Genomic DNA, 20,474 nt, shown 5'->3' with positions numbered 1-20,474 from the left:
AAAAAAAAATCTGCAAAAAAATAAAAGGTTTTCGAGATCCTTCCCCGCAAAGTACAATTTTTTTTATATTTTTACAAAAAAAATTGAAAAAATCGGTAATGATTGTTCGTTATCTTTGAATCTACAGGGCCTAGCAAAAAGTGTTGTATGCAAAGCTTATAGAAAATTATATTACCTTTTAAAAGCTTCAAACTGTTTTGGAATTGCTTAATTCGTTCTTGAGATATATATGATTAAGTGGACCCAATTTTTTTTTTTTTTGCAAAAACGGTAAATTGCAAATATCTCAAAAACGGTACCATAAAATTAAAAATAACCTTGATTTTCGGCGTCTCTGGTAAATTTTGGCCGTCGACCAGTGTAATTTTCATCGAAATCGGCAAAGTAATATATTTTTGTATAAGGACTGTAGGTAGCTTATGTTGATTGGATAATTTTTTCATGAGATATTGATGAATAGGTTCGAAATGTACCAAAAACACGTTTTTTGAAAATATTACGAAAACGCTTGTTTGAAAAGAAAATTGGCTTGGAAAATTTTTTTTTTCTTAAGCGATTACCAGAAAATTTGTAGAACAGTGTTATCGATATATTTGATGCTGGTCTTCAATTTCTCGTCATCCATTGTCCATAACCGTACAATATTTAGAACGCATTAACTAGTTGAACATTCAAAAGCAGCTTACTCTTATGTAGTTATCAATTAGTTATCGACACTGCTTTTATTTCGATTAGGAAAAGTGAATTTTAAAATATCGAAGAAAATGCGGGACAAAGGCAGGACATTTGGAAAAAATCAGTACATTTTGGGGGTTTTCTGTTTTGAAAAACTACGCAGGACAGACCTTTAAATAACAGTACGGTCCTGCAAAAAACAGAACGGATGGTCACCGTAGGTATAGCAAACACAGCCCTGCCATGTATTTTTTTGTTGCTTCAGAAGCCTAGAATCAAAATCAAAAGGAAGCAAGGAGGATGCTAATATATCGTCGCCTGGGTAAAATATTGTCACAGTTAATTTCGGTAGGTTGTGGGAAATCGCGATTGAAGTTTGGAATACAATTTGTCAAAAACGCGAACTTAGATTTTCTCCAAAGCCTCTGAAAATGATACTAGTTCCCAAAACTCTTAAATTATTTAATTTTTAATGTTTATTGTTAATTAGTTTTGAGTTTATGAAGGATTTTATTTAGTAAAATTTTGTCGTAAGCGCCATTTGTCCACAATTTGGCAGCCACTTTGCATGAAATACGACAAAATGTGATCAAAATTTCTACCAAATTAACGACACTCTTTACTCAATATCTCGGAAACTAAAGGAGATATACAGAAATAGAGAACACCATTTCTAAGATGACTGCATCACTAACTAAATTTTTACTAAATTATCGAAAAAATTGTAGTCAATATCTCGGAAACTAAAGGAGATATCTAAAAACTGATGAGACCAATCGAAAGACCTTATTTCAAAATATATAACTGCATCTATAACTAAAAATCGTCAAAAGGGCGCTTACGACAATCTTTTACCCAGGCGACGATATGTTTATGTGAATGTGTATATGAGTGTAGCAAAATTTGACAGATCAGATTTTTCACGGAATAGGAAATAATCAAAACTGCAGCGCTGCTGCTAGGTAGTAGTAGGTTAGCTAAGACCTAACTTTTGCACAAATACGAAGACGAAGATAATGCGAAGACGAGCATGAACACAAATTTCTGCAGTATGAAAGGAAATAAAAATGAATTGAAGTAGTGATACAACGTCACGGCATATATATATATATAACTATTTATAAGCTGGTGGTACTTAATATTGAAGTTAATGAGGATCTACTTCTCTATTGCTAATTATTAATATTTTACGATTCATATTGACTTATTAAATTCAGTTCAATACAATAAAATATCTAGCATGTATCGTTTTTATCTTCTACATTTAAGTTTAGNTAACTATTTATAAGCTGGTGGTACTTAATATTAAAGTTAACGATTCATATTGACTTATTAAATTCAGTTCAATACAATAAAATATCTAGCATGTATCGTTTTTATCTTCTACATTTAAGTTTAGCGGCTGCGGCTCCGACACAGCCCGCAGTTTGAGAAGAAGGCGCTGGACTGATCCTTTTTTTATTTTGTCCTCCGTTAAATTTTTTTCATAAAAATTAAAATATCTTCTGAAAATGACCTGATCTGGAAAAACGGTTACAGATTAATAATCTACGACCCTATATTAAGTTTACGTGTTTCGACGATTTTCTGTGTCATTTAAAATCTTTAGACTTACCCTACAGTGTAGTTAGACATTTATATATATGGAAAATAACTAATTAATTTTAAGTAAGTATCTTAAACCATTTTCGTGACTTTATACGACAGATGTGTAACAAGGTGTAATTTTACCTAATAACCTTTCTCAAATTTTGCACATAAATAAAAATAAATTTTGCAAATANGAAGTAATTAATTTTAAGTAAGTATCTTAAACCATTTTCGTGACTTTATACGACAGATGTGTAACAAGGTGTAATTTTACCTCAATAACCTTTCTCAAATTTTGCACATAAATAAAAATAAATTTTGCAAATAAATAAAAACATAAATGACACCTTACCTCAATTTTGATTCGGTTTAAGATGTTCATGCAATTTAGACATATTTTTCAGATATCGGGGATGTGTCACCAACACGTGAAAACAGTGAAAATTGAAAAACCTCCATTTTACAGACTATTTTCCGCCTTTTAAAATAAAGAAAATTTTGTGATATGTTTTCATTTTGAAAACATATTTAAACCAGATTTTAAAAGCCGCATGGCCGATTCCCCATACCAAAATTTCAATTTAAGAGCACCCTAGAGATATCGCAAAACCTTGCCGACCCCTAAATAATTTTTTATTATAAAATTTTTTTATACATCGCATAAGCCTCACCTTAAACCTTAAAAAACCGCGTGCTTATTATTATATCGATAACAACGTTGGCAACTGTATAGAAAAATATACCGATAACAATATCGATAAACATATCGAAAAATATAGCGATTGTAAAATCGATAAATTTATCGATAACAATATCGATTATTGTATGAATAAAAATTTTGATTTTTATATCGATAACAATATCGGCAAAAATATCGAGTATCTTTCTTCATATTTATCTTTATTTTTACATATTCCCCTTCCCATTTGCCACAAAAAGTGTTTAAATTTACCTTGATCTTCATTTTCGCCTTTATCTTTACGCATCTTTGTTTTTTGTTTTTTTTTCTTACCTTTGCTTTTGTCCTTTTCTTCATCTATGTATGTATTTACGTTCTAACCTTTACCTTCACTCTTGTATTTGTCGTAATGTTATTCTTAAACCGCTAATTAGACGTTTATGTTAAATTTATACCATGTGCATACATTTGAGAACCTGTTGTTACTGGTGCAACCATTCCCGTAGAAATCATTTCCATGTGCATAATTTTCATTAAAATCGCCAATTTACTCCCTACCAACCAACCGCCGCTAAAGAAGTTTGACTTAAAAAAAAAATATCACAATAAGGGCTATGTACTAGTTGACGTACCTACACCAAAGATCAAGTGTCTGTAGGGGCCTTTATCTATGGCTCTCAACTAGGAGATCGGTTATTTAGCTTGAAATAGAGCTGGGATACTATCGATAGTAATATCGATAGTATCGATAGTTGAATTTCGCCGCCACTATCGATAGTTTTTGGAAACTATCGATATCGGTTTTAGCGAAACTTCACAATGTCTCTTCATTAATGTCATCATTTTTTTATGCAAGAAAATTCACAACAGTCGGCAAAAAAAATGTAGGTCATTGGCATTTTTAGCAACTATAAGCTTACACTGAGTTATAGTAAAACTTAATAAGCTATAAAACTACTTACACAAAATTTTTGTGGAAAATCGAATTAAAAAGCTTGAAATCTTAATGATTTTGTATTTTTTTATGTTTTGTACAACTTTTATAAAAAATTAGTAGACAATAATTAAACAAAAAATAGTCAAAACTGCTAAAAATGTTGTGGTGCTATTATTTTGAACAGTACTATATTCGTTGTCTTATAATCTGGTAAAATATTAATAATTTCCCTTGTTCGGGTTTTGATATGCGCCTCCGTATTTGATCTCAGTTGAACTTTTATAAGTATGAGTAGTCAATTTAAATGAATATCTTTTGTGTTTTGTTTGTTTTGTAGTATTAGAAATGTTTTATTATAGCCAATTTCAATCTTTGCACTTCAAAAAGCACAAACAAACAACGAATTTAATTTTTCATATAAAAACTACTATATTCAGATTTTGCCTGTCGCTATTCAATGCCTTTCACGACGATATTACTATCGATACTATCGATGTTTTCAACTGTCGTTTCGAATACTATCGAGTGGCGGTACTATCGATAGTATCCCAGCTCTAGCTTGAAATATAACTTGTTCAGAGGAACTTTTATCAAAGTTGATAAATATGACTTTTGGCCGGTTTTATTATACAAAAAATCCTGCGTGCAAAATGGCATTCTTGGTAACTGCGACGAATATTCTTTTCCATAGATTTAAAAAGTTTTTTTTTTTTAATTCTGGCCACACTTCCAACTAGTAACGCTACTTCAGAATGAAGCTTTTCAGCTCTTTGCCGTTTAAAACATGGCTGTATAGTAGGTAGTAGGGATGTTGCGAATGTGGAATTTTAGATATCCGCGGATGCGGATGTTTAAAAGCTAACATCCGCGAATGCGAATGCGGATGTCAAGTATTTTTAAGAAATAATTTAGGTGCGTAAATTAGGTGATTTAGGAAAATAAAGAATGGAAAATGTAGTCATTTTAAATAATGTTTTTTTTTTTAATTTAGTACTTGAATTTAATAAGTGGAATTGGGTTAAAGCCAGTTTCTTAAAGTGTCGTAAATCAAACCTGCGCCACTAAATAACTACTCGCTCAAGGCGAATAACTTGAAAAACTTGAAACTTGACAAAATTGTAAATTCTCTCCAATAACTCCTTTCTGAGAATTGCATCGGCGGTGCAAAGGCGGATGTATCCTCCTGCCTTTCATTTTCAGAATCTAGCATTATGAAAAGATCGTTGTTTAAACATCGTTATTTTCTATAGAATTATTCATTCTCATTCTTTTGGTTGTTTCAGAATTTGGAGAACTTGTAATATCATCAGCGATTTTCGATTTTAGTATTTGTAATTCATTTTTAGTCCTTTCTTCTGTGACTGGTTTGAAAAAATGTGCTTATAGCGAGGTTGTAAATAGGTGGATATGGCAAATAAAATGTGATTTTCTGAGAATGAATATTTCGAAGAAAATTCTGTTTGAACGTCGTGGCTGCCAGCCGAATTAGTTTAAAATCTTGTTATTTTGTTAAAAAGGAACCCCGTTTTTTTATAATAATTTGAATTATTGGAATCACGGATGAAGGTCTCAGATCTGCTTAGATCCCGGGTGACTTTTTGAAATAGTTCACCTGTAATGAATAGCTTCTAATTCGGCTTTTTATTAGCTGAGATCGACTTTTCCTAATAGCAGACAGTCACAATTACTTACTCATCGCTGTTAGTACCATATCAAATCCGTTTTGTTTTTTCATTCCATGTGCTCAATGTGCTTTGATATTTTGAGGCAAATGTACGCAAATTTTCAACATATCGTTAATATAGTATGGATAGGGCGTATTTCACATTGTGGCTGAAATGCAAAAAAGCCGCAACTAACTAAAATCTTGTTATTGCATAAAACGATGTGGGGACTTATGATTCGATGAAATGCATCATAATCTATCAAACAGTGAATTTTGGATTTTTAGTTAGTTACGGCTTTTTGTATTTCAGCGACGAGGTGAGTTACGCCCTTTTCATACTAGATATACTAACGATATATTGCATTCCAAGTCCCACTCCTCAATAGATATTAAATTCGCCTTGAAATGATTCTTATTTGATTCGTGAAATGGCTGTCAACTTTTTCACATTCCATTTTACTTTTATTTCGCTACGTGCAAATTTTGACATGTTGTTGTTTTCGAGCACACATAGGAGTATTTGAGTAGTAAAAACAGTGTTTTTCTGCTAAGTAATAAAAGAAAACACGGAACTTTATCATAATAAGCCGTCTTATGAAAAAAAAAAAACAATTATTACACTTATGTAGAAAAAAACTAGCGATGCATCCAGTTTTTTAATGTTCGATAGTTACACAATTCTTACCTAATGAAAGATTATCTTTTACCGCGCAAATTGTTGATTCTCGTTATAGAAGCGGAAGCTCCGCGGTTCCGCATGCGAATGCGAATATTCGCAACAACCCTGGTAGGTAGTAGCAGTTTTCATGTACACTAGATGTATATGTAAAGAGATATTAAAATTGACACTGAAAGAATAATAGAAAGATTCGCGAAAAAGGAAAGCGTAAAATTTTGTTGAAATTTAAATTACTATAATCGAAGTTCTGAACAGTTGTTAAGATAATTCCATACTTAATTCGAAAAGCATTGTAAATAAGAAATATTTGTATACAAGTAGATAAATATGTATGTATATAACTGGCTTAAATAAACAGAATGCAAAATTCTCATCTTGTTATTTTTTACAAAACTATATAGTTTCTATATTGCAGGCTGTTCTACCCTGTAAATGGTTCTTGAGATAAGTAAATTCACAAAATGAAACTACTATACATACTTAGAAGTAAAACAAAATCACTTTACACTCTTTTATAAAACACCCTACTTCAAAGTTCTAAAACATTATATTTGTATTTGCATGCGAAATAAATGAGGGTGTAAGCCAATTGGGTGCTTGTAGGGCATACATATATCTCGAACTTTGACAGGTCACTCATCTGTGACTCCCCTCCCTCAAGCCAAATTTCTTTATCCGCCACTGATGTATATCAATTACTATACGCAATTGACGAAATTTGTATCATGCGTAAAATTTACAGAAGTTTTTCTGAGTAAGTTTGATGCAACATTTTTTTTTGGCAGTATAATGTTAGTATTTTATTAAATGCGGCCTTATGTTTTTATATTTTCAGGTGTTAATAACAAAGCTCCGCTCGGCAAACACCGTGGAAACGCGTCAGTATCGTAAAGCCGCTAAGGCATTGCTGGTTCTTATTCCGCTCTTTGGCATAACCTACTTGGTGGTATTAGCTGGCCCCAGCGAGAGTGGTGTTATGAGTAACATGTTCGCGGTTGTGCGAGCTCTGCTGCTCAGTACCCAGGTAAGCAAAACCAACCTTAAAAGGAATATTGTTGAAATTGCATGTGGAGTATTTACAATAAAACGACATGTATAGGAAATACATAAATAGGAAACGGTCGTTAATCCTGTTTATAATTTACCTAAATTTGCTTTTACCTGCTTAGTTCTTATTTCAATTATTGTTTTATTTGTACTTCTTGAACAGGGTTTCGCGGTATCACTATTCTACTGTTTTCTAAACTCCGAAGTGCGCAACACATTGAGGCATCACATTTCGACATGGCGGGATGAGAGGAATATTCAGCTGAATCAAAGCAGAAGGTGAGCATGCAGGTATTAATACGAGTGTGTATGTATGTATACGCCAACTATTTAAGTATATGTAGCTCTTAACTTCGTTTCGATTTCTCAAGTTAATTCGATATTTATTTGTAAGTATATATATAATTGAAGAATCGGTTACAATGATTCTGTCTGACTGTCTCCTTGAAATAATACAGACCCATTAGTTCAAATTCTTTATCCTTTAAAGCATGGGTGAGATTCTCGACGATCAGATTGTATTCCTTTTGTTAGTACTAAGCTTAGATAAATTTCTACAGTGCAAATAATTCTCTTAATGCTGAATGGAATGCATAAGACGTTATCAAAAAGGCTTGAGAATTACACTGAGGAGCAAAACCGGAACAGTAATACATAATGTGAATTTTCTTGCGATATATTTAATAAGTTTTTGTAATCTAGTTTCGGAATTCACATTTCCAATGTTTATTTCATCAGAAGGCCATAAAAACAATAATTAATACAAGCAGATAAAGAAGAAAACTGCAAAAGAACGTAGCAACTAGATTGTTCCAGTTTTGCACCCGACAGAAAATTTTACTATTTGCTTGACTTTTAATAAATTGCCCATAACTAATTTGAATATTTCAGCTTTTATGGTCATCTTGGGATACTTTCGCACAGGTTTTAGANCCCGCTTCAAAATAATACCAATCCCATGTTTTTTCTTAGTAAAATTGCGTTTCGGACTAAAATTTTTCTGGATGTCAAAACAGGCTTTCTCCTCTTTATCTTTGTGCTGGAATAACTTGTTCCCATGTCTTACGTAATGTCCAGTCACTTGTTTTGTGGTGATAAAACAGTAATTTTTGATTTGGAACCAAAGTTTATTGGCATTTAGAGACCCTCCAATATGCCTAGCCTGGCAAATTGCAATTTTTTGTGGCCTCTTGATCTTGCAGACTGAGGTCCGCCCTTTTATCGCTTGTTTAGATAACCATAAAACGGAAATTTGGCCGATATGATTTCTTTCTTTACAGCGTGGTCTTTCTGACCGTTTTGCAAAAGTTTTAAGTTCTTTTTGCTTGGTATGTGCACTTAATGCACTCACAGCGAAAATTCTACGCGCCTTGATTACAAAATTGCAGGAAATGAGCCAGAACTCCTCTTTGAATTATAAAATTCAGAACAAAACAACAAAGAACAATCCAGTTCATTTTTGTTTGGTAATTTTTTTCTGAGTTTCCATATGCGAATCTTAAAACGTTTATGGTCAAACGTTTAGTTAAACATCGGTAAGGCGAAATGCAAGTTTGAATTACCATAAAGTAAATAAACTGAACAAATACATTACCACAAACTTAACTTTACGTTCGATTCCAGTTCCAGTTTTGCTCTTCAGTGTATACTCCGGAATAATCGTAGGAGTATTTTTATTAACACTCTAAAAAGTGCATGTAAAACTACTACTGAAAGCTGTTTATTTTTCATCCAGAATCTGCGTAGATATACGCATAAGATGCTCAAGATTAGATTTTTGAACATGAGATGTTTAAAATATACGCATAAATATACAACTGAAATGCTAAAAATTACAAAAATTTTAACGAAAAAATATATTTCCTAATAACCAATTTAATCAATTGAAACATTGAAATGTAATTTTGCTCTAAAAATTACAAATTTGGTATGTAAAAGTAAACAGGCAGTGTTTAATTTTATTAACACCGTGTGCAAATTTGAACTCATTGTGATAGAAAAATAGTTACCTGGTNTCCAGAATCTGCGTAGATATACGCATAATATGCTCAAGATTAGATTTTTGAACATGAGATGTTTAAAATATACGCATAAATATACAACTGAAATGCTAAAAATTACAAAAATTTTAACGAAAAAATATATTTCCTAATAACAAATTTAATCAATTGAAACATTGAAATGTAATTTTGCTCTAAAAATTACAAATTTGATATGTAAAAGTAAACAGGCAGTGTTTATTTTTATTAACACCGTGTGCAAATTTGAACTCATTGTGATAGAAAATTGGTTACCTGGTTACCTCTCTTTAAATGCCTAAATTTAAACAACAACTTTTAGAGCAAGTTTTAAGAATTTTAGTGTAAAATGTGGATTTTTGAACACTAATGGCCTTATTCATAAAAAATAAAAATATTATATCGATAAGTCCCGAGAATCCCGAAAATATCTAAAATCCCAAAATAGTTCCCAGATTGAGTCTCTGTGTCTCTATCTATATGCTTTTCTCTATAATTACGTTTATTTTAATCTTTCTTCTCTATCTTCATCTATACTTTTATCGGTATCCTCATTGTCATNCATTGAAATGTAATTTTGCTCTAAAAATTACAAATTTGATATGTAAAAGTAAACAGGCAGTGTTTATTTTTATTAACACCGTGTGCAAATTTGAACTCATTGTGATAGAAAAATAGTTACCTGGTTACCTCTCTTTAAATGCCTAAATTTAAACAACAACTTTTAGAGCAAGTTTTAAGAATTTGAGTGTAAAATGTGGATTTTTGAATACTAATGGCCTTATTCACAAAAAATAAAACAGATTTAAAGAGGTTTATAATTATATTATATCGATAAGTCCCGAGAATCCCGAAAATATCTAAAATCCCAAAATAGATCCCAGATTGATTCTCTGTGTCTCTATCTATATGCTTTTCTCTATAATTACGTTTATTTTAATCTTTCTTCTCTATCTTCATCTATACTTTTATCGGTATCCTCATTGTCATATTTTTCTTTATATTTATCTTTGTTTATACTTTTATGCTTATAGTTTCTTCATCTACATATTCGTCCTTCACCTTTGCCCTTATATAAGTAAAGTTTTCAAATTTACTTTGATCTTCATTTCTGCATGATGATGCAAAATAACCAAAAAATATTATTGAGTTACTCAAAAAGTTTTTATGGATCGAACTTCCTTTAATCGAAATTTGAAACTTTTTATGTACGTTCTTTACTACGTGCATACGCATCAGAAAACTTGTTAACCCAAGCAATCAAACACTCGGCAAACCAAATGATGGCCAAGCCTCTCCCTTAGAGGGTAGTATTTCTTCCAACAAAATACTTTCAACTTGAGCCACAAACTAAGAGTGCCGCCCACATTTAACTGGAAACGTGCAATGTGACTTGGATCATTGAGTCACATAACGTATGATGAATGCTTGTGAGTGTGGCAACATTTGTTGGTTACCTGCTGTTGCACCAAGCCACTTAGAGAACGTGAAAATAGAGCAAACAGCACTCGTGCTGTCAAGGAAATACCCAATTGAGTGTTACTAAAATTTAAAGACCACTAAAAAAGGCGACTTTTTAATATTTCTTAAGCATCTTCTAAATACATGCATGTTCATGTACTTGGCACATATATATGTACGTATGTACTTAGCATATGGTATACATATGGATAATTGAATAAAGCGGGTGATTATTTTTCCTTTTTTTCATTTTAGAACTTCATATTCGTAATGGCGTCCATTTGCTTTGCAGTAGCGAAATCGGATGGGAATAACGTTGTAAGGGACAATAACTGGTACCCCGGTTTTTTTGAGAAATAAAAGGGTCGTTTATAGATTTTGCGAAAAAAGTATTTTATTGTTAATTTTCCACAGATTTTACTTTAGGTGCAATAACTAGTTTTTAAATTTTAATTTTTATTTACATATGCCAGTAGTTTAAACTTTCAGAGAAAAGTTCATTTGGCACGCAAGTCTTTTTCAGGNCTTTTTCTTTATATTTATCTTTGTTTATACTTTTATGCTTGTAGTTTCTTCATCTACATATTCCCCCTTCACCTTTGCCCTTATATAAGTAAAGTTTTTAAATTTACTTTGATCTTCATTTCTGCTTTTTTGGTTTTTTTTACCTTTGCCTTTATCCTTTTCTTTATTTATGTACGTACTTACCTTTACTTTTATTATTATATCGGTCTAAGTGTTATTCTTTAATCTGTTATTAGCAAGTTGTTGTTAAATTCATACCATATACATACACTCAGGAAGCACTTGTTTCAGCCCCGTCCATTTCCGTGGCCAATTTGCGTTGAATTTGCCAATTTGCTCCCAACCAACCAACCGCCGCTAAAGAAGTTTCACTTCAAAAATATGTAAAATGAATCCCCTCTAAAATCGGGGCACATTAGTATTATACACTCAGAATATAATTAGCGTAGCAGTAAGCCAATATCTGCTATATTTCATACCTCGATTTTCCTAATTTGAAATATACCAACCAAAATTTTCAACACAAACAACAAAATATTATGAAAAGTTTAAATAAAAACCAGTATTACACACATTCAATATTTACTTGCATCGCTTTGGCTACGATTTAAGCATGATGATGCAAAATAACCAAAAAATATTATTGAGTTACTCAAAAAGTTTTTATGGATCGAACTTCCTTTAATCGAAATTTGAAACTTTTTATGTACGTTCTTTACTACGTGCATACGCATCAGAAAACTTGTTAACCCAAGCAATCAAACACTCGGCAAACCAAATGATGGCCAAGCCTCTCCCTTAGAGGGTAGTATTTCTTCCAACAAAATACTTTCAACTTGAGCCACAAACTAAGAGTGCCGCCCACATTTAACTGGAAACGTGCAATGTGACTTGGATCATTGAGTCACATAACGTATGATGAATGCTTGTGAGTGTGGCAACATTTGTTGGTTACCTGCTGTTGCACCAAGCCACTTAGAGAACGTGAAAATAGAGCAAACAGCACTCGTGCTGTCAAGGAAATACCCAATTGAGTGTTACTAAAATTTAAAGACCACTAAAAAAGGCGACTTTTTAATATTTCTTAAGCATCTTCTAAATACATGCATGTTCATGTACTTGGCACATATATATGTACGTATGTACTTAGCATATGGTATACATATGGATAATTGAATAAAGCGGGTGATTATTTTTCCTTTTTTTCATTTTAGAACTTCATATTCGTAATGGCGTCCATTTGCTTTGCAGTAGCGAAATCGGATGGGAATAACGTTGTAAGGGACAATAACTGGTACCCCGGTTTTTTTGAGAAATAAAAGGGTCGTTTATAGATTTTGCGAAAAAAGTATTTTATTGTTAATTTTCCACAGATTTTACTTTAGGTGCAATAACTAGTTTTTAAATTTTAATTTTTATTTACATATGCCAGTAGTTTAAACTTTCAGAGAAAAGTTCATTTGGCACGCAAGTCTTTTTCAGGCGTATTTTTTCCACGATTGCCTCGTTTTATGCCCCAATCGTATGATTTCACAATAAATTGACTCATGCGGCAATAGAGGCCTATATTGTGCTTACAATGCCCAATCAAATGCAATCCGGTTGCGGCAAATCGTCGATTGGCAATCATGGGGCAATGAAAATTTCAAAATTGCGGCAATATTTATTGTGTTCTTGTGCGGCAATTGAAGTGAACAATACACAACAATATTTAGGCTGTTTATTAAAAATTTACTTTTTTGCTTCCTTTTGTGTCCAAAAATCACTGAAATGAATATCCTTGTTTTCGGAAGCAACATAACTTTTAATTTACATAATTTGTATTCAAATTATTTTTCTTGAAGTCCGATGACGGAATCTTTGCTGCGATATATAACACCACAAGCAAAACTCATCCGCCAATTGGCGAACTACCATGACAGTATAAATGTATTAAAAAAAAAAATAATAATTAAAAGTTCAATACAGCCCACGACGAAACGGTAGAACCTCAACATTTNCAATGATCCAATAAACCTATGATGAATGCTTGTGAGTGTGGCAACATTTGTTGGTTACCTGCTGTTGCACCAATCCACTTAGAGAACGTGAAAATAGAGCAAACAGCACTCGTGCTGTCAAGGAAATACCCAATTGAGTGTTACTAAAATTTAAAGACCACTAAAAACAGGCGACTTTTTAATATTTCTTTAGCATCTTCTAAATACATGCATGTTCATGTAATTGGCACATATTTATGTACGTATGTACTTAGCATATGGTATACATATGGATAATTGAATAAAACGGGTGATTATTTTTCCTTTTTTCATTTTAGAACTTCATATTCGTAATGGCGTCCATTTGCTTTGCAGTAGCGAAATCGGATGGGAATAACGTTGTAAGGGACAATAACTGGTACCCCGGTTTTTTTGAGAAATAAAAGGGTCGTTTATAGATTTTGCGAAAAAAGTATTTTATTGTTAATTTTCAACAGATTTTACTTTAGTTGCAATAACTAGTTTTTAAATTTTAATTTTTATTTACATATGCCAGCAGTTTAAACTTTGAGAAAAAGTTCATTTGGCACGCAAGTCTTTTTCAGGTGTATTTNAAAAACCATTGAATTGTGATCAAAAGTTTAAGAAATGTCTAAAATTGTTGTATAAAGTATGAAATTTTAATTTATGCTGTTTTTACTAAACAACGACCTATGGATTTCTAGAAAAAATTTATATTAAACAAACAGAAGAAAAAATTAAAGACTGATTAAAATGTTCAGGTGCTATCTTTTGTTGCGAGCTGTACATATAATTAAAAAATTTCATTCCAAACATAAATTATATAAATTCACAAGCTTTCTTTTAAACATACATAATTATTTTGTACCAATTTTACTAGTAATTAATAAAAAAATCCTCTACGTACCAAAATTAAGAAGAAAACTATCGCAACTTGAACTCCACATAGCACGTTGCAGTTATCGACGAAAAATAAAAAAAAAAAACTGTGCACTCAAACTTGCAAATAAATGCGTCAGTTTTCATTGGACTCAAGTTTTTGCTTCTTTGCTTTCAAACAACAACAAATAAATGGGTCCACAATATACAAAGCAGGGGCAATTTTCTTTCTTTTTTTTAAGAATACGCCAATTTTACACAACAAAGAACAAAACAGAATTTAGAAGTCAGCGCAACATCTTATTATCACAATTGCTGCATACTAGAACAATCGTGTGATAAATGTGGGGCAATTATTGTCACTATATTGCTTTTCGACCACTTACGGTAGAGCTGGGATACTATCGATAGTACCGCCACTCGATATTTTTCGAAACGATAGTTGAAAACATCGATAGTATCGATATTACTATCGTCGTGAGATGTATTGAATTGAAATGCTAAATTGCATGAAAATTAAATAATTAATAAATTTATAAAATTTATAAATTACTTTGTAAATTAAAGAGATTATATAAATTGTTTTAAATTCGAGTGCATCAAAAAGAACTTTTTATAATAATAAAATAAAATTACTAATTTATGCGTCTGAATTATGTATACTTATATACACTTGCATCCACTTGAATAGCGACAGGCAAAATCTGAATTTATTTCTTATATGGAAGAATTAAATTCGGATTTTGTTTGTCCCTTTTGAAGTGCAAAGAAGAGAAATTAGCTATAATAATACATTTCTAACACTACAAAACAAACAAAACAAACAAAACAAAAGATATTCGTTTAAATTGACAACTCATACTGATAAAAGTTAAACTGAGATCAAATGTGGAGGCGCATATCCAAATGCAGACAAAGGAAATTATTAACATTTCACCATATTATAAGACAACGAATAAAGTACCTGTTAAAATAATAGCACCACAACATTTTTAGCAGTTTTGACTATTTTTTTGTTTGTTTAGTGTCTACTAATTTTTTATAAAAGTTGTACAATACATAAGAAAATACAAAATCATTAAAATTTCAAGCTTTTTAATTCAAATTTTCTATAAAAATTTTGTGTAAGCGGTTTTATAACTTATTGAATTTTACTTGACTCAGTGTAAGCTTATATAGTTCCAATAACTAAAAATTTTTTTTGCCGACTGTATTGTTAATTTCCTTGGATAAAAAAAAAATCATGTAATGATAAGAGATCTAAAGAAGAGAGAAGTTTCTCTAAACCCGACATCGATAGCTTTCAAAAACTATCGATAGTATCCCAGCTCTAACTTACGGCAATCAAAATTGTATAAAAAGGGACAACCGTGTGACTGTACAGAATTTGATTGGGACAATTTTTTTATTGTGCTCCAATACAGCACAATAAAAATTGTTGCAGATTGGTGCATTTTCGGCAATCGTGTGATCTCAGCTTTAGGCTTTGTATAAAAAAATACAAAAATAGAAAAAACTGTATAAGGTCGGTCGAAATGAGGCCTTATGTTGGACAAAACGGGGACTCAAAATGAAGAAAGTTCGCCTATGGTTACAGAAGATATGGATTAAATTAACTGACGAAGACCTGCGTGCCAAATGAACTCTTCTCTCAAAGTTTACACTGCTGGCAAATGTAAATAAGTACTAAAATCTAAAAACTAATTATACAACTAAAGTAAAATCTGTGGAAAATTAACAATAAAATACATTTTTCGCAAAATCTATAAAGGACCCTTTTATTTCTCAGTTACTCGAAAACATTTAATAAAAACTACTGAACTGCTGTTGAAGTTTATTGTTACCATAAATAAGTCTTAACTATTTCAGCTATTTGGCGATATATTTTTCCCATTCTTTCCACCACGCGAGCGGATCTCGACGTCACTCCAAAGAGAATTGCCGTTTGTTTGATCCACGTAGTGTTCCGGTAAATTATTACTTTGGAACCTAGTTATACACTGCTCCCCAACCATTCTCCATTCAACCATTGTAAATTTTGCAACCCGTTACTTTGCTTTGGTGACGTTTGTTATGAAAATATATTTTAACTAGGATGATTGAGTATCGAAGTATCACCATAACTTTTTCAATACTTATCGAATACTCAAATTGCTCAACAGCATCAAATATATACTATTCGATACTTGATACTATTTACATCACTATGCCGGGCTATTTCAGTAATTCGAGCGTAAAAATAAGTTACTCTCTCATAAGTATCAAAAATTTGTCAACATGTGGCAAAAATTCCCAGAGCGTGAGGAACGCAAAAAACGACATTTTGTGCCCGGAAATAAGAAATCAGTTCTATACAATGATTTTATGTGTATTTATCTTATATGGCTAATAAAAATACCAAATACCTACATTTCTGAAACTTTTGTGCTATTTTTCATTTTTGTATTTTACAAAATTTGCTTTCGGATGTAAACAAACAACAGCTGTTATTTCAAATTTACTTCTTGTACATTTATGCCCGCAAAAAAGTCCGTTCTGCTGCGGGCACGAAGAAGAAGAAATTTACGATCCAAAATTGAAAGGTCTCCGCCTTCTATTTCCCATTTTTACAAGCTTTTATTTAACTTCGTCCTCCCGCGGAAATTTCCAATCGATTTTAAACTAACTTCCCGACAAGCTAGAGACTTGAAATTTTCAGCATATTTCCAATCACGATGACAATGTAATATAGAATATAAATTAATTCCCTAGATGGTCCAGGGGTCTTGATACGGAAATTTATTAATTATAGACAATGGTTTTCCGTTTACCTTTAACATGCCATTGCACACGACAATGTAGCATTATCCGCATCACCTTAACAGTACTCAGAAGTAACACATCGTACTAACTGAAATTTTTTCGCCCGCAGGATATTGAAAGTATGTACACTTTTTAGATGCATGCATGTGCATTTTGCGTGCTTTTTATCGCATCTCTATATTTCACTAACTCCCTGTGTGAGGAAACCAAATAATGTAATTCTTAACAGAAGTGCCTAATATTTAACAATTTGGTCATGTTAAACACAGCTGAATCTATTTTCCGGTATTTGTCTTACTAACGCCTGAAACTATACTTATTATTTAACAAATTTACGGCGTTTTTACCTTCTTTGACAAATTGCGCTCTGGTAGCCATAAATTTTACTGTGTTTTGACCGCCTTCGTATCAAGACCCCTGGACCATCTAGAAAATTAATTTATATTCTATATTACATTGTCATCGTGATTGGAACTATGCTGAAATTTTCAAGTCTCTAGCTTGTCGGGAAGTTAGTTTAAAATCGATTGATAATTAATAATTGATGGTGATTGATGATTAATAAAAGCTTGTAAACACGGAGATGACGGCAGTATTTGGACGCTCTGACCTGGGATCATATTCCAGCGACTCCCTGCCATACTCGAATTCTCGGATCGAGCATTTTATGGTGACAAATAAAGGTCCAGACACCCCATACACTGTAGGCATCGCTTCAATTATTTCGATCGATTTCGATATTTTTTTCTTCTTTCTGAGGAGTTTGATGAAAGCTCTGTACCAGGGATGCCAAGTCTATTAAGGCTACTTCCCCCGAATTCCTGTAAAATTCCCCTATTTCTAAGGGTACCACCCTAAAATAACTTTTACTATTTAAGACACATCATTGTAATTTTTGTTAAAACAACAACAACAAAAATCACTAATTATAATCAGATTGGTAAGGATTTTTCCAGCGAATGAACGATGTACATAACCGGTGTCTTACGGTACGTTATTTTTTCCTAAGCGAATTATAAAACGGCACTGCACAATTGGTGTAGGTATTGTCCACTGTGATTTACAAACGTACTGCAGACAAGAAATCTTCAAATTATTCTAGGCAAAATATGACTCACAGGTTCTCGTGCATACAAAGTGAGCTTAATCTCCGACTCGATTTTCAGTGCAAACTCTTGAGCTTAACCTCACTCCATCGGTGCAAAAGAGAGGCTCCAGAGATCTTACGAGCCGTCTGAGCCGGAGATGGTTTTGATATCTTTCTGAGGGGATTTGTATTCAATTAAAACTTTGTCTAGCATTTAACAGGCCGGATGTATTAAACCCCTAAGAAAAAAATGTTGCTAATTCAGACCACTTATTGTTAGATCCTAAGGAACTTAATTAAATAAAACCATATACATAATTTTATTTTTACTTATTATAAAAATGTAAACAACTAGAATTTTTTCAAAATATTAAGCAACGTAATTCGAAAGAAAAAATATATTCCAATAGGGTTTATGAGACACCCCATTTGTGAAAACTTATTACTATAACCGGTCCATGCGCTTGTGAAAGTCAAACTAATTTTAATTGAACGACTCTTTTATAGATTGAATATACTCTAAAAAAATTATTTCTCGCAAAGATGTAAATATAAAAGAATCCTTTACTAATTTTTGTAATGTGTCATTATATTATATCGTCGTTTAAAGTGCAAAACCGCGTATGTGAAGTTGTAGAAATTATTTTCTAGAGCGTAAAACCACTCATATTTGAAAATGGTTCTCTTTTTTATAAAGCAGTCGTATTTCTGGCTAGTATATTTCAGGACGAATGGATAAGGATTGAGCAAAGAGCTTGAGTGAGGAAATCCAATTTTTGGCAGCCAATGTCAGTTACGCGGTTTTGTATTTTAAACGACGATATATATATATCTTTTATAGCGTATAAAAATGTACTTTCTGTAAAATAAAATTTTTATAAGTAAAAATATTTTTGTTGTATTTTTTTGCATATATGTAGAAAAAACAGCAGATAATAAAATTTTTAAAATTTTNGAAAATGGTTCTCTTTTTTATAAAGCAGTCGTATTTCTGGCTAGTATATTTCAGGACGAATGGATAAGGATTGAGCAAAGAGCTTGAGTGAGGAAATCCAATTTTTGACAGCCAATGTCAGTTACGCGGTTTTGTACTTTAAACGACGATATATATATATCTTTTATAGCGTATAAAAATGTACTTTCTGTAAAATAAAATTTTTATAAGTAAAAATATTTTTGTTGTATTTTTTTGCATATATGTAGAAAAAACAGCAGATAATAAAATTTTTAAAATTTTTGAAAACGCGTGAAAAATAAATAGCTATTTTAGTTAAATGCATTTGTTACATGTATGCAACACCGATACGAGATGGGCTAACAGCTGATACTTGTGCTCTTACAGATCTTCGGGGATTCCATCGTCCCCAGAGACTTTGTTATCCTCGTCTTTTTAGAAACCAGATAGCTGCTTGGCTATAAGAAGGTAGTGTAAGACAAGAATCGAGTGTTTATATGAGTTGCCTAAAACAATGATTCAGTAAGAGGTCTTATATGCATATGGAGAACATGTTTTCAAGATATAAAGCCGTAACATACGTATGTACACATGTCGGGGGTAATTTGTTAGAATATTGGTTTGACCGAACCATGCGTCTCTCCATTTGCTTTATAGAGGTTGGTAGATTTGAAGGCGCTCTCACGATTAGCATGCTTGCCGCCCTTTGTACATGCGCGAAGTGGTCTTAATTAATAAAAAATAATATATACTTGATGAAAATTTTCTTAGATATATAAAAAAAAACATAGGATGATCTTGACGCGTTCTTTTTTAAATTTTATTTCAGGTACACCACAAAATAATATATACTTGATGAAAATTTTCTTAGATATATAAAAAAAAACATAGGATGATCTTGACGCGTTCTTTTTTAAATTTTATTTCAGGTACACCACAAAGAGTTTCTCAAAGGACTGCTCACCAAGAACAGAAAGCACGCGGTATGTTATTTTTAAATCATAAAATCTTTATGGAAGCAGCAACTTTACACAATAGATACTTACATATCGTTAGCTTAATATAGAAAAGCCCTATCTAAAATTTTTATTTCTTTACGCAGTGGTGAGAAAATTACCTATAAAATCAAGTGCTTTTGCTGCGAGTTTCTTTTATCTTCTTCTTCTTAATTGGCGCTGTAACCGCCTAAGCGATTTTGTAACGATGAGCTGTATGAGCTTTACAACGATATGGACATAGTGCAGCGAATTAAAATACAGCGGCTCCGCTGGCTTGGTCATGTCGTTCGAATGAACAGAAACGCTCCTGCTCTGAAAATATTCAACGCGGGCCGCGATGCTGGTAACAGAGGAAGAGGAAGGCCTCCTCTGCGTTGGAAAGACCAGGTGGAGAAGGACTTGGCTTCACTTGGCATTTTCAATTGGCGTCAGTTAGCACAGAAGAGAAATGACTGGCGTGCTGTTTTGGACTCGGC

General features: G+C 32.3%; 1 protein-coding gene across 1 annotated transcript in view; it reads left to right on the top strand.

The window, feature by feature from the left end:
• The window catches only part of Dh44-R1 (Diuretic hormone 44 receptor 1), a 66,422-nt gene that overhangs the window by 44,097 nt on the left and 1,851 nt on the right, over positions 1 to 20,474 (top strand). The window contains exons 5-7 of the mRNA XM_017619239.1: positions 7,062 to 7,250; positions 7,437 to 7,552; positions 19,930 to 19,983. Of these exons, the coding sequence (XP_017474728.1) occupies positions 7,062 to 7,250; positions 7,437 to 7,552; positions 19,930 to 19,983 (359 nt within the window). The remainder of the gene's footprint in view (positions 1 to 7,061; positions 7,251 to 7,436; positions 7,553 to 19,929; positions 19,984 to 20,474) is intronic.

Source organism: Rhagoletis zephyria, unplaced genomic scaffold, assembly GCF_001687245.7.
Source record: "Rhagoletis zephyria isolate East Lansing unplaced genomic scaffold, Rhagoletis_zephyria_1.1 Rzeph_scaffold_01816, whole genome shotgun sequence".
Lineage (NCBI taxonomy): Eukaryota > Metazoa > Arthropoda > Insecta > Diptera > Tephritidae > Rhagoletis > Rhagoletis zephyria.
This window is presented reverse-complemented; position numbering and strand designations above follow the sequence as displayed.